General features: G+C 43.3%; 1 protein-coding gene across 2 annotated transcripts in view; it reads left to right on the plus strand.

The window, feature by feature from the left end:
• Window positions 1-13,258, plus strand: part of LOC138664860 (amine oxidase [copper-containing] 3-like) — a 46,725-nt gene that overhangs the window by 21,598 nt on the left and 11,869 nt on the right. The window contains exon 1 of one of the 2 annotated variants that reach the window (XM_069751868.1): window positions 5,172-6,781. The exons of the other annotated variant lie outside the window; for it this stretch is intronic. Within the exon in view, the coding sequence (XP_069607969.1) occupies window positions 5,200-6,781 (1,582 nt within the window). The 5' untranslated portion in view covers window positions 5,172-5,199. Of the gene's footprint in view, window positions 1-5,171; window positions 6,782-13,258 lie in introns of those variants that run through there. 2 annotated transcript variants of the gene reach the window in all.

The following is a 13,258-nucleotide window of genomic DNA, read 5'->3' on the forward strand; positions in this document are numbered from 1 at the left end:
TGCGACGGGGAGATTCCGACGCTAGTGTGAAAGTAGCCTAACTCACCTTCCGATGATAGCTCCGTGCTCCCAGCTCCTCGGTTGCGCTTCCTGTTTCCTGGGCATCCGATCATGTGACCTGGGCACACAGTGATGATATCACTGTGCTGTGCCGATCAGATGTCAGCACAGACACAAGAAGAGCCACAGGGGAACTGGGAACACTGAGCCATCATTGGAAAGTGAGTTAAGTGTTTGTTATTTTATCATGTGCGTGCCTTCAGGGGGGCATATAGTGACCGGGGGGCCATGTGCGTGCCAGCAGGGGGCATATAGAGTGACAGAGTGAGCATATTCATGACGGGAGGGGGGTGCAGGCACATCCAATATGCGCCACTCCCCTGTCAACCAACTCGACATGGCTTCAGCACCGAGGTGATGGTCAGCGGGTGCAGTGAATATTACATGAGGCTAATGAGTGGGAGCACGTGACCTCCCGCTGTCCCTGCAGCCCGCAGCCAGCCCACTCCAGCCCCCTGACACCACTCCAGAGCCGCAGCCCTTCCTCTACAGCACAGCACACAGATTCGGATTGTAAGACGCTTCCCCCACTTTCCCCAAAAATTTAGGGGAACAAAAGTGTGTCTTATAATCCGAAAAATTCTGTATATGTTTTGCAGGACTAATATCTACCACTATATGGTCACAATTTGACGGTAATATAGAGCTTGGTCTTTGGAGACATTTTTGGCGGCTCAGTGGTCTGCACTGCAGTCTTCCAGTGCTTGGGTCTTGGGTTCAAATCCCACCAAGGATAACATCTGCAAGGATGTATCTTATCCCTTGTGTTTGCATGGGTTTTCTCCGGGTTCTCCAGTTTCCTCCTACATTCCAAAGACATACTTATAGGAAATTAGATTGTGAGTCTCAATGAGGACAGTGCCAATAATGTCTGTAAAGTGCTGAAGAATAAATGGCACTATATAAGTGAGAGAAATAAATATTAGCTCAGTGGGTATCTGACTTTTTGCATCCCTGCCCATCAGCTTTAATGAAAATGCTGCAACGGTTCTATGCAGATCGCAGCATCCTAGTAGTGCAAACTGTAGGAAACTAAGAGCGCAAATAGGGTCTTATCCCATGTTATACAATGTGTAATTTGATCAAAAACTGCTCACCTGGTGGTGCAGAAACAAGGCTTGTATGTCAGCTGCTGCAGATCCACAGGTCGGCAAGCGACCTAATTGCAGCTATTATCCAGGAAGATAGTGGACTATATCCGCGCTGCCAGACAATTCAGAATGCAAAATATGGTTAAAGGATGATGGTGGTTTATTCTACGTGTTTCAAAGTCATCATGACTTCTTCAGGAAATAGCACAAAGACAGACTAAAAGTTATATAGTCGTGTTACACCACCTCACTTGTTGTAATATACAGCTGCACAAAGATATTACACATTCACCACAAGACTAGTGGGCCTGTGTACCTTCACATGCCAGGGCTGAATTTTAGTCTCAGTCCAGCCCTGTATTTTGCTATATGGAGAAGATCCATCCAGCATAGTGAGAAACAGGCAGACACATCTTGTTGCATCTTCAAGCAACTATTTAACTTCACTCCAGTGCTGCAGTCACAGCCACACAGCTCATGACTTTTGGATATGGGACAGACCCCACTCCATCTTAAAATAACCATAACTACAGTAAACCTAGACACTGGAATAAATACACAAAATGCATTATTTTGGTTGTCAAAATGGTCACAGCTTTTATTTAAATCACATGATCAAAACAATCACTTAGCAGTCAGGTGAAGAGCTAGTACATTGGGATTCACAAGTACTGTGAAATCCCCAGCTGTCTGACATACAGCACCAGGACAGACTGCCATAAAGGGGTGGCACGCACTGGATTGCCATTCAAGCAGAGCCAGTAAACTTTCAGGGCACCAATGATCCTATTATCCTCACTCCTGTGCTTTTAGTCACCGTGCCCACCCCTAATTGACATTACCATTATCACGTCCTTGAGCCTGGCCACCAAAGCCGAGCCTGTTCCCCACCATGAGGTTTTACATCCTCTATTAGTGAAAATGAGTCCACCTTAACTTGTCTGCAACTTCCACCTGACTCCTAAACCGCCAACAAAGAGGCCATTTGACACCTTAAATGGACTCGACCATCATCAGCCATGCCTAATAAAGCCATCACCCAGTTTTACATGCTATAGAAAGACTGTGCATACAAGTAACAAAAGTCCAGAGGTACGACTGTTAGGGCTAGCGGAACGCACTAAATAATAAGATAGATTAAGGTGCGTTCGCAGCCCAGGGTCCACCGTGCAGAGATGGAACCTGCTGCCGAGTAATGACGAACTATATGGCGGTACAATGTGAATGCACATACGGGTTAACTTCACCCTGTGTGAAGGAAGCGAACCCTGTTAAGTCACAGGGCCGTGGTACCGCACACAAGAGCGCAAGCAAGGAGACACCAAGCTCAGTCCCAAGACTTGGGATCCGAGTCCGACTAGACTACTTGACACCGCTAAGTGGGTGTCAGCATAACCAAAGTAATAATAACAGATGCACGAGAGTGCATGCGGTGCCGCACTGGCGGACGCCACTAACCACCCAGCCTTGGGTCAGAAAAGGTAAGTAAGTTGTAGCAGACACAGGAGGTAACATGGCGGCTGCTATCATCTGTAATGTGAGGTGATAGCCCCATTATTTTGCTCTCTGACATTGCAGATGCATGAGGGAACATGGCGGCTTCATGAATTTCTGAGGTAATATTGATCCCATATATGATGTAGGAGCTGATACTACACTAGCACACTAAGTCTGAGGTAAATCTGCTCCTATCATCTGTAATGTGAGGTGATAGCCCCAGTATTATACTTCCTGACACTGCAGACATGTTTCCTCCAGTTCGTCCGGTAAGAAAGAGGGAGAGAGACAGTTACCTTCTCTATATAAGCCCCACCCTCCTCACAGTAACATACCAGGCACAGACATACTGTGCTCCTTCCTCTTAACCTCTTAGTGACAGAGCCAATTTGGTACTTAATGACCAAGCCAATTTTTACAATTCTGACGAGCTGTCAAATTTATGAGATCATAGCTCTGGAATGTTTCAACGGATCCCACTGATTCTGACATTGTTTTTTTGTGACATATTGTGCTTCATGTTAGTGGTAACATTTCTTTGATAGAACTTGCGTTTATTTACTTAAAAAATGAAAATTTTGCAAAAATTTTGAACATTTTGCAATTTTCAAACTTTTAATTGTTGTACCCTTAAATCAGAGAGTGTTGTCACTTGTCACACAAAATAGTTAATAAATAACATTTCCCACATGTTTACTTTACTTTACATCAGCACAATTTTGGGAACATAATTTTTTTTGTCAGAACGTTAATAAGGGTTAAAATTGACCAGCGATTTTTCATTTTTCCAACAAAACTTACAAAACCATTTTTTTAGGGACCAACTCACATTTGAAGTAAGTTTGGGAGGTCAATATAACAGAAAATACCCAAAATTGACACCATTCTGAAAACTACACCCATCAAGGTGCGCAAAACCACATTCAAGAAGTTCACTAACCCTTCAGGTGCTTCACGAGAATTAAAGCAATGTGGAAGGAAAAAATGAACATTTTACTTTTTTCACAAAAAATTTAATTTGGAACAGCCTTTTTTATTTTCACAACGGTATCAAGAAAAAATGAACCACAAAATTTGGGCAATTTCTCCTGAGTTCGCCGATACCCCATATGTGGGAGAAAGCCACTGTTTGGGCTTATGGCAGGGCTCAGAAGGGAGGGAGCACCGTTTGACTTTTTGAACACAAAATGTGCTGGAATCAATGGTGGCACCATGTAGCGTTTGGAGACCCCTGATGTACCTAAACATTGGAACCCCCCAATTCTAACTCCAGCTCTAACCCCAACACAACCCCTAACTCTAATCCCAACCCTAACTATAACTCCAACCATAACCCCAACACACCCCTAACCTTAATCCCAACCCTAACCGTAACCCTAACCAAATCCTAACCCTAACACACCCCTAACCCTAATCTCAATCCTAATGATAATCCCAACCATAACCACAACCATAACCCTAAACAAAACCCTAACCCCAACTCTAGCCCCAAACCTAACCCTAGCCCCAACATGTGCTGGCTGGATCCAAAGCGCTGCCAATTATTGACTGTGGGGACGTAGCCTTATGCCACTTTGCATTAGTTCCTGAAAAGCACCTGAAGGGTTAATGAACTAGCTGAAAGCCATTTTGAATATGTTGAGGAGTGCTGCTTTTAAAATGGTATCATTTTGCGGGGTTTTGAAATATATAGGACTCCCAAAGACACTTCAAAACTTAATAGGTCCCTAAAAAAATAAGTTTAGCTAATTTCCTTGGAGAAATTAAAAATTACTGCTACAATTTTAAACCTTCTAAAATTCTAACAAAATAAAACAGCACAAACAAGATCTCAGGGTGCCACTGGGGTTAAAGAGGGATCTGTCAATTACAGAATGTCACACACCACAGCCTATTCTGAAAGGTTAGCTGAAACAACAGGTAAACTTGAAAGAGTTGTAAAAAAATGATTGTTTAGTGGGAGCATAAAGTAAAACAGATTGTAAAAACAAATTCCTGTACTTGTTTGCTGCTCTCCTCACTTACATTCAGACATTTTTTTATTCCCCCCCGGCACTTGATGAGAGACAGATGCAGGGAATGTAATAAACATTGCTGGACATCAGGTTCTAAAAGATTTTGCATGAATATTCACAAATAATTTATGGCCACAACAGAATTAACAAAAGTAACTTTTAATATATTTCTATATCAGCAGGGATGTAGTTAGACTGGGCTGACATGATATAATATGTATAACATTATGAATGAGGACTTTACACTTAAAATAAAAAGACATTCAGCACTTTCCTACATCTTCACATTGCAAGACTGTATCTGTAAAGTCACGGCTGGATAGGTTACAGGCTAGGGTTAGTCAAAAAGGATAAAAACAAATCGCATAATCAATTCTTCAGCATCTAGTTCCTTTCCTCCTCCCAGTTTTCTTATAGGATCCAGCAAGTTAAATAGGCAGGAATGAGTGGTAGAAATATCCTTGTGAGTCAAGGCACAGAGTTCAAACTTTTACACTGTAGGACCCGATGGATTAATGGATTAATGCAAGGCAAACATGAATGTTAAAATAGTCACTACGCTTCTGATCCTGGCAGTTGTCACAATTTTAGCTTTGGTTTCTGTACTTCTCTTTGGATCCAGATTGAAATCTTGTAATTCTGGTGATCAGAAAACATCTGTTTTCAAGCACAATGATCAGAGTTTGGTGTTTGCAGACCTAACACCTGAAGAACTGGCCCAGGTAGTGGATTATCTTAAGAAGAACATCAATGAGAATCTAGTGGACATCTCTAATGCTGACCCTTCTTCCAACTGCATATATTCGGTGGAACTACTGCCTCCCAGCAAGCAGGATGCTTTATCTTACCTGGACAAAGGAGGACCTAAACCCCGGAGAGAAGCAATGGCTGTTATTTATTTTGGAAGTCATTCAGAACCTGAAATTAAGGAGTTTGTGGTGGGACCTCTTCCAAATCCTACATACAGGAATGATGTTACACTTCAGAGATATAAAAGCAAACTACTTTATCATCGTAGACCAGTCATTGGCAGCGAGTATAATCAGATACGAAAGCACTTTCTTCTTAAAGAATACAGCAAGGCAAAAAGTTTCCTCAAGGAAGTACTGGGCCATAATGAATCCAACATTGAATTTTTTACTGCTTTGACTAGCGCTCCAAGAGGTTTTGCATCAGGAGAGCGAAAAACCTGGTTTGATCTCTTCTTTAACACACAAGGTAGTGGATATTTCCTGCATCCAACTGGGTTAGAAATTTTATTGAACCATAAGGACCTTAACTTTAGTAAGTGGAGTGTGGAAAGAGTGTTTTATAATGGTGAGTACTTTGAAAGTTTGTCTAAATTAGAGGAGAAATATAAGAAGGGACATTTGAAGGTAGTGAAATTGAAAATGCCACATCTTGAGAATAACATCGCTTCTCTGAAATCCCCCAAAAGTTCAGTCTCTGATAGTCCTAGGCAGTATGAACCACAAGGTGCTCGATATAGCGTAAAGAACAACCAGGTGCTCTTCCAACACTGGAGTTTTGCATTTGGGATTAATGTAAATAGAGGACTCAGGTTATATGATATCAAGTTTAAGGGGGAAAGGATAGTGTATGAGCTTAGCATCCAAGAAACTATCTCTGTGTATGGGTCAAATGCTCCTACTGGAATGTCAACAAGGTACATGGATGGACACTTTGGCATTGGTCGTTCTTCCTTCCAGTTGGTTCGTGGCATTGACTGTCCCTATTTTGCTACATTCATAGATACCCATTACTTGCTTGACTCAGACAGCTCTGTTCTTAACAAAGGATCCATTTGCATATTTGAACTCAACTCCGGTATTCCTTTGAGACGGCATTTCTCAAGTCTTGGATCTTCTTACTACGGTGGATTGGCCAACACTGTTTTGATTATTAGAACCATTGCCACCATTGGAAACTATGATTATGTGTTTGACTTTATGTTCTATCAAAATGGAGCTATTGAGTCAAAAGTTCATGCAACAGGATATATAAGTACAACTTTCTTCACGGATGCCGGGCTGCAACATGGAAATAGAGTGGGGCCTCATACTCTGGGGACCATCCATACACATTTTATAAACTATAAGGTGGACATGGATGTTGGAGGTAAGGAAACTTCTCTCGTTATATACTTAACCTCTTAATCCTTAATCTTTTTACAATCAGTAGATGCTTCACAACAACTTATCGTCCAAACCAAAAGTAGAGCTTATTTTTGCTAATGCTAAAAGGCAACACTTGTGCCAAAAGAAGATTAGTGTTTTCATATTGTGACCTTGCATCTAATGACTGTCAATCAATACGGTTTCACTGTGACCCATGACCTACCACAACAGGAACATCTACATTGCCACCATAAGTGTCAAGGCAATTTGCTTGCGACTTATTATTTTTGTGCGACTTGTTTGCAACTTGCCTGAATTTTACTGCCAAGTAGCAGCTCTGGAATATTTGCTCAGCAATAAGTCACAGACCAGCTGCAAAAAAATTCTTGGTTGCGTAAGTTTCCTGAGATTTCCTGTCACAAAACCAGAGTTGTGGTTTAGTTCTAGCCTTACTGCATTGGCAGCAACATCAGGGTTAAACTTCAGTAATTAAATTGACAACATTATTGGATTATTGGTATCACAATTCCCCTGTATTCCCTACATGAGAGAGCAGCCAAGTGACCACAAGCTTCCGATTTATTGCCCACTCATGCTGGGAAAACAGGTGAATCGTGACCGTGTGCACATTGCACACAGTCACAATTTGGCAATCTGCAGTCACATGGAGTGACTGCAGAAATTTGCCCACAGCCTGGAAAAACCTTTTAAATATGCAAAATGAGAAAAGATACTGCTTATAGCTTACAACCTAAAGAGATATAGGAAGTTGGGACAGATGTATAGTGCGGATTCTGTGCACTGGACAAGGCTTTTGGATGTAGGAGGAATCTAAAAAGGCATTATGATCCTATCACCCAGCCAAAATAAGTGTTAATCTATATATATAATTGTCTAAGGGTCACTTCCATCTGTCTGTCTGTCCTTCTGTCTGTCACGGATATTCATTGGTCGCGGCCTTTGTCAGTCATGGAAATCCAAGTCGCTGATTGGTCGTGGCAAAACAGCCACGACCAATCAGCGACGGACACAGTCCGGAAGAAAATGGCCGCTCCTTCCTTCCCGCAGTCAGTGCCCGGCGTCTGCATACTCCCCTCCGGTCAGCGCTCACACAGGGTTAATGGCAGCATTGACCACGGTGTAACGCACTCGGTTAACGCTGCTATTAACCCTGTGTGACCAACCTTTTACTATTCATGCTGCCTATGCAGCAAGAATAGTAAAAATATCTAATGTTAAAAATAATTTAAAAAAAATAAAAAATAGTTACATACTCACCCTCCGGGTGGACCCCGGATCGAAGCGGCCGGTTACGGATGCTCCTCGCGACGCCCCGGTGACCGCTGCATGCATTGCGTTCTCGCGAGATGATGATGACGTGTGGTCTCGCGAGACCGCTACGTCATCATTTCGCGAGACCACAATGCAAGCTTCAGACCGGAGCGAGTGACGAGCATCCGTAACCGGCCACTTCGATTCGGGGTCCACCCGGAGGGTGAGTATATAACTATTTTTTATTTTAATTCTTTTTTTTAACAGGGATATGGTGCATACTACGTGACTGGCCAATATACTACGTGACTGTGCTGTGTTATGATTAGGCAATTCTGTACCACAGTGAACATAGAGGTCAGAGCACATACAGTGATCTGACAATAATCCAAAAACATAGAACGAGCTCTGAGACGTGGGAACTCTGTTGACCGCAATCCCTAATCCTATCCAACAACACTAGAGGCAGCCGTGGATTGCGCCTAACGCTACCTATGCAACTCGGCACAGCCTGAGAAACTAGCTAGCCTGAAGATAGAAAATAAGGCTACCTTGCCTCAGAGAAATACCCCAAAGGAAAAGGCAGCCCCCCACATATAATGACTGTGAGTAAGATGAAAAGACAAACGTAGAGATGAAATAGATTTAGCAAAGTGAGGCCCGACTTTCTGAACAGAGCGAGGATAGGAAAGGTAACTTTGCGGTCAACACAAAACCCTAAAAACCACGCAAAGGGGGCAAAAAGACCCTCCATACCGAACTAACGGCACGGAGGTACACCCTCTGCGTCCCAGAGCTTCCAGCAAACAAATAGATAAGCTGGACAGAAGAAAAGCAAACAAAATAGCAAAGGAAAACTTAGCTATGCAGAGCAGCAGGCCACAGGAATGATCCAGGAGGAAAACAAGTCCAATACTGGAACATTGACAGGAAGCCAGGATCAAAGCACTAGGTGGAGTTAAGTAGAGCAGCACCTAACGACCTCACCACATCACCTGAGGGAGGAAACTCAGAAGCCGCAGTACCACTTCCCTCCACCAACGGAAGCTTACAGAGAGAATCAGCCGAAGTACCACTTGTGACCACAGGAGGGAGCTCTGCCACAGAATTCACAACAGTGCTGTATACTACGTGGCTCTGTGCTGTATACTACGTGGCTCTGTGCTGTATACTACGTGGCTCTGTGCTGTATACTACGTGGCTCTGTGCTGTATACAACGTGACTCTGTGCTGTATACTACGTGGCTCTGTGCTGTATACTATGTGACTGGGCAATATACTACGTAGCTGGGCAATCTACTACATGGCAGGGCAATATACTACGTGTCTGTGCTGTATACTACGTCGCTGTGCAATATACTATGTAGCTGGGCAATACAGCATACTACGTGTCGGGGCAATATTCTACGTGGCGGGGCAATATACTACGTGACTGGGCAATATACTACGTGGCTGGGCAATATACTACGTGGCTCTGTGCTGTATACTACGTGACTCTGTGCTGTATACTACGTGGCTCTGTGCTGTATACTACGTGGCTCTGTGCTGTATACTACGTGACTCTGTGCTGTATACTACGTGGCTCTGTGCTGTATACTATGTGACTGGGCAATATACTACGTAGCTGGGCAATATACTACATGGCGGGGCAATATACTACGTGTCTGTGCTGTATACTACGTCGCTGTGCAATATACTGTGTAGCTGGGCAATACAGTATACTACGTGTCGGGGCAATATTCTACGTGGCGGGGCAATATACTACGTGACTGGGCAATATACTACGTGGCTGGGCAATATACTACGTGGCTCTGTGTTGTATACTACGTCGCTGTGCAATATACTACGTAGCTGGGCAATATACTACGTAGCTGGGCAATATACTACGTGACTGGCCAATATACTACGTGACTGGGCAGTATGCTACGTGGCTCTGGGCTGTATACTACGTGACTCTGTGCTGTATACTATGTGGCTCTGTGCTGTACACTACATGACTCTTTGCTGTATACTACGTGGCTCTGTGCTGTATACTACGTGGCTCTGTGCTGTATACTATGTGACTGGGCAATATACTACGTGGCGGGGCAATATAATACGTGTCTGTGCTGTTGTGCTGTATACTATGTCGCAGTGCAATATACTACGTAGCTGGGCAATATACTATGTGGCGGGGCAATATACTACGTGACTGGGCAATATACTACGTGGCTGGGCAATATACTACGTGCTGGGCTGTATACTACGTCGCTGTGCAATATACTACATAGCTGGGCAATATACTACGTGGTGGGGCATATACTACGTGACTGGGCAATATACTACGTGACTGGGCAATATACTACGTGGCTGGGCAATATACTACGTGGCGGGGGCAATATACTACGTGACTGGGCAATATACTATGTGGCTGGGCAATATACTATGCGGCTGGGCAATATACTACGTGGCTGGGCAATATACTACGTGTCTGGGCAATATACTACGTGGCTGGGCAATATACTACGTGACTGGGCAATATACTACGTGGCTCTGTGCTGTATACCACGTTGCTGTGTAATATACAATGTAGCTGGGCAATATACTACGTGACTGGGCAATATACTACATGGCTCTGTGCTGTATACTACGTCGCTGTGCAATATACTATGCAGTTGGGCAATATACTACGCGGCTGGGCAATATACTATGTGGCTGGGCAATATACTACGTGGCTGGGCAATATACTACGTGGCTGGGCAATATACTACATAGCTGGGCAATATACTACGGGACTGGGCAATATACTACGTGGTTGGGCAATATACTATGTGGCTGGGCAATATACTACGTGGCTGGGCAATATACTACATAGCTGGGCAATATACTACGGGACTGGGCAATATACTACGTGGTTGGGCAATATACTATGTGGCTGGGCAATATACTACGTGCGCTGTGCAATATACTATGTGGACATGCATATTCTAGAATACCCGATACGTTAGAATCGGGCCACCATCTAGTAACGATATAACCAGGCTTGGACTGGCTCATAGGGGAATAGGGAAATCCCCACGGTGGGCCCCTGTGCAGACAGAGGCCCCCAACTCTATTATATGGAAAGTACTTGGCATAATTCACATGATTTACTCTGTACAAAAAAGCAGCATCTCATCATTCTGTGCTCGATAGAAATAATAACATCAGTGTTACTCTCTCCCAGAGTCCAACACTGCCTCTGTCGCTGCGGCAGTATGTGCTTACTGGCTGCAGTTTTGGTGACACTAATACAACACATATCAATGCTGCAGCCAATCACAAAGTATAGCACACATCAATGCTGCAGCCAATCATTAAGCTCAGCACACATCGCTGCTGCAGACTATCACTAAGCTCAGCACTCATCACTGCTGCAGCCTATCACCAAGCTTAGTGGTTCATTTCATCTACATAGCACAGCCACTGAGCTTAGTGATTGGCTGCAGCAGTGTTTTGTGCTGTAGTTATGACTTCACCGTTGCAGCCAGTAAACAAAGACCAGAGCAGCAAAGTAGAGGCAGCTCTGGACTCGGTGAAGGTGAGTAACATTGATTTTATAACTTTAACAAAACGCATGCCTCTGAAGGACAGGTTGCTGTAAATGGAAAACCCCTTTAATCTGGCCATACATTTAAGATAAATGTTATGGATGTTTTTCCAACCCCTCCATACACATGTGCATTTGCCGAGTCAAGCATGCAGGTGTTGTGTAGGCTGCTGGATCAGTTATGTTTAAATCCAACACCCTAATCTGTCACATACATTAATTGGTTAGCCAGTATTGCTGAATGTATCTAATGTACAATACCATGCAAAAAAAAAAAAATAATTGCAAAGTAAGAAAACTTTCAAAGATAGAATTATTAAAGGGTTATCCTGTATTGGACAACACCTGTGACCTGCATTATCATTTCAGTAGCCCAATCAATATAAAAACATTGTATACTCACTGTTCCAGTGTTGTCTGTGCCGCTGTTCCCTGTAGTGACACGTGCTGCCTGGAGCTAATGAGCGGCTGCTCGTCAGTTGCAGCCTATACTATTTTTTCAGAGTGGACATTCCCCTGAAGAAATATTGATGAACTGCAGCCAGACAGCCGCCATTGACTATCTGCAGCCTGCACGTGATACAACATTGTCCCGTCACCACTGGGGACAGCAGCATTTTAATGGGCAAACAGCAGCAACAGGAAATAGCTCTGGTTGCTGCTGTTACAGGTATGTTGAGGGCTCCTTAACCTACTCCATACATAACACCCGATATGTGGCATACTATTACATGTCGGCATGGGGTAAAATGCCCTGTTCTCGGAATCAGTTGGATCTGACTAGATGGGTGATAACTTTTGATGTTGGGAATAATCCTCTAACTCGCCGTTCACTGTAATAGATTTCATATAGATTAATATATATTGCCTATTTTCCATGTTGTGGGCCTTTACCGCTGGAAGTTCTCGATAACTACCATCTTCAGAAAATAAATCATGTTCAACTGATGGACCGGATATTCACTGCCAAAAATCTTTGCCCTCAGGGAGCACCTAGGAGACGGGAAGGCCATTCGTGAATGTAGCTCTCCCCATTATAAAGTTAAAGGGAGTCTGTTTAGAAATGACTGTCCAAACCATGTACAGGCGGTCAGTGCTCCCTTGGCTTCAGTCATTTATATACAGTACACCATACCATCTGCTTGATTTCCATCTATTTCTGCCCTTCTCTGGCTCTATGAAGCTGGAGCTGTCAAAGAAGAGGCAGAGATAAATTGAGGGCAAACAAGTGGGAGAAAAGGAGCACTTAAAATATTGGGCACCGCCATGAAGAACTGAGCACCAGTAGTTCTTGCTGGAATAATAAATACAGGTGCATCTCACAAAATTAGAATATCATCAAAAAGTTAATTTATTTCAGTTCTTCAATACGAAGAGTGAAACTCGTATATTAGATAGAGTCATTACAAATAGAGTGGTGTATTTCAAGTGTTTATTTCTGTTAATGTTGATGATTATGGCTTACAGCCAATGAAAACCCAAAAGTCATTATCTCAGTTAATTAGAATACTTTATAACACCAGCTTGAAAAAAATGATTTTAACATCCGAAATGCTGGCCTACTGAAATGACTTTGTGTCTCGTATTACAGCTTTTCTTCATTGAAGTGAATGGGTTGAGCTATAATACCACACAGTC

This window comes from Ranitomeya imitator, chromosome 2, assembly GCF_032444005.1.
Source record: "Ranitomeya imitator isolate aRanImi1 chromosome 2, aRanImi1.pri, whole genome shotgun sequence".
Classification (NCBI taxonomy): domain Eukaryota; kingdom Metazoa; phylum Chordata; class Amphibia; order Anura; family Dendrobatidae; genus Ranitomeya; species Ranitomeya imitator.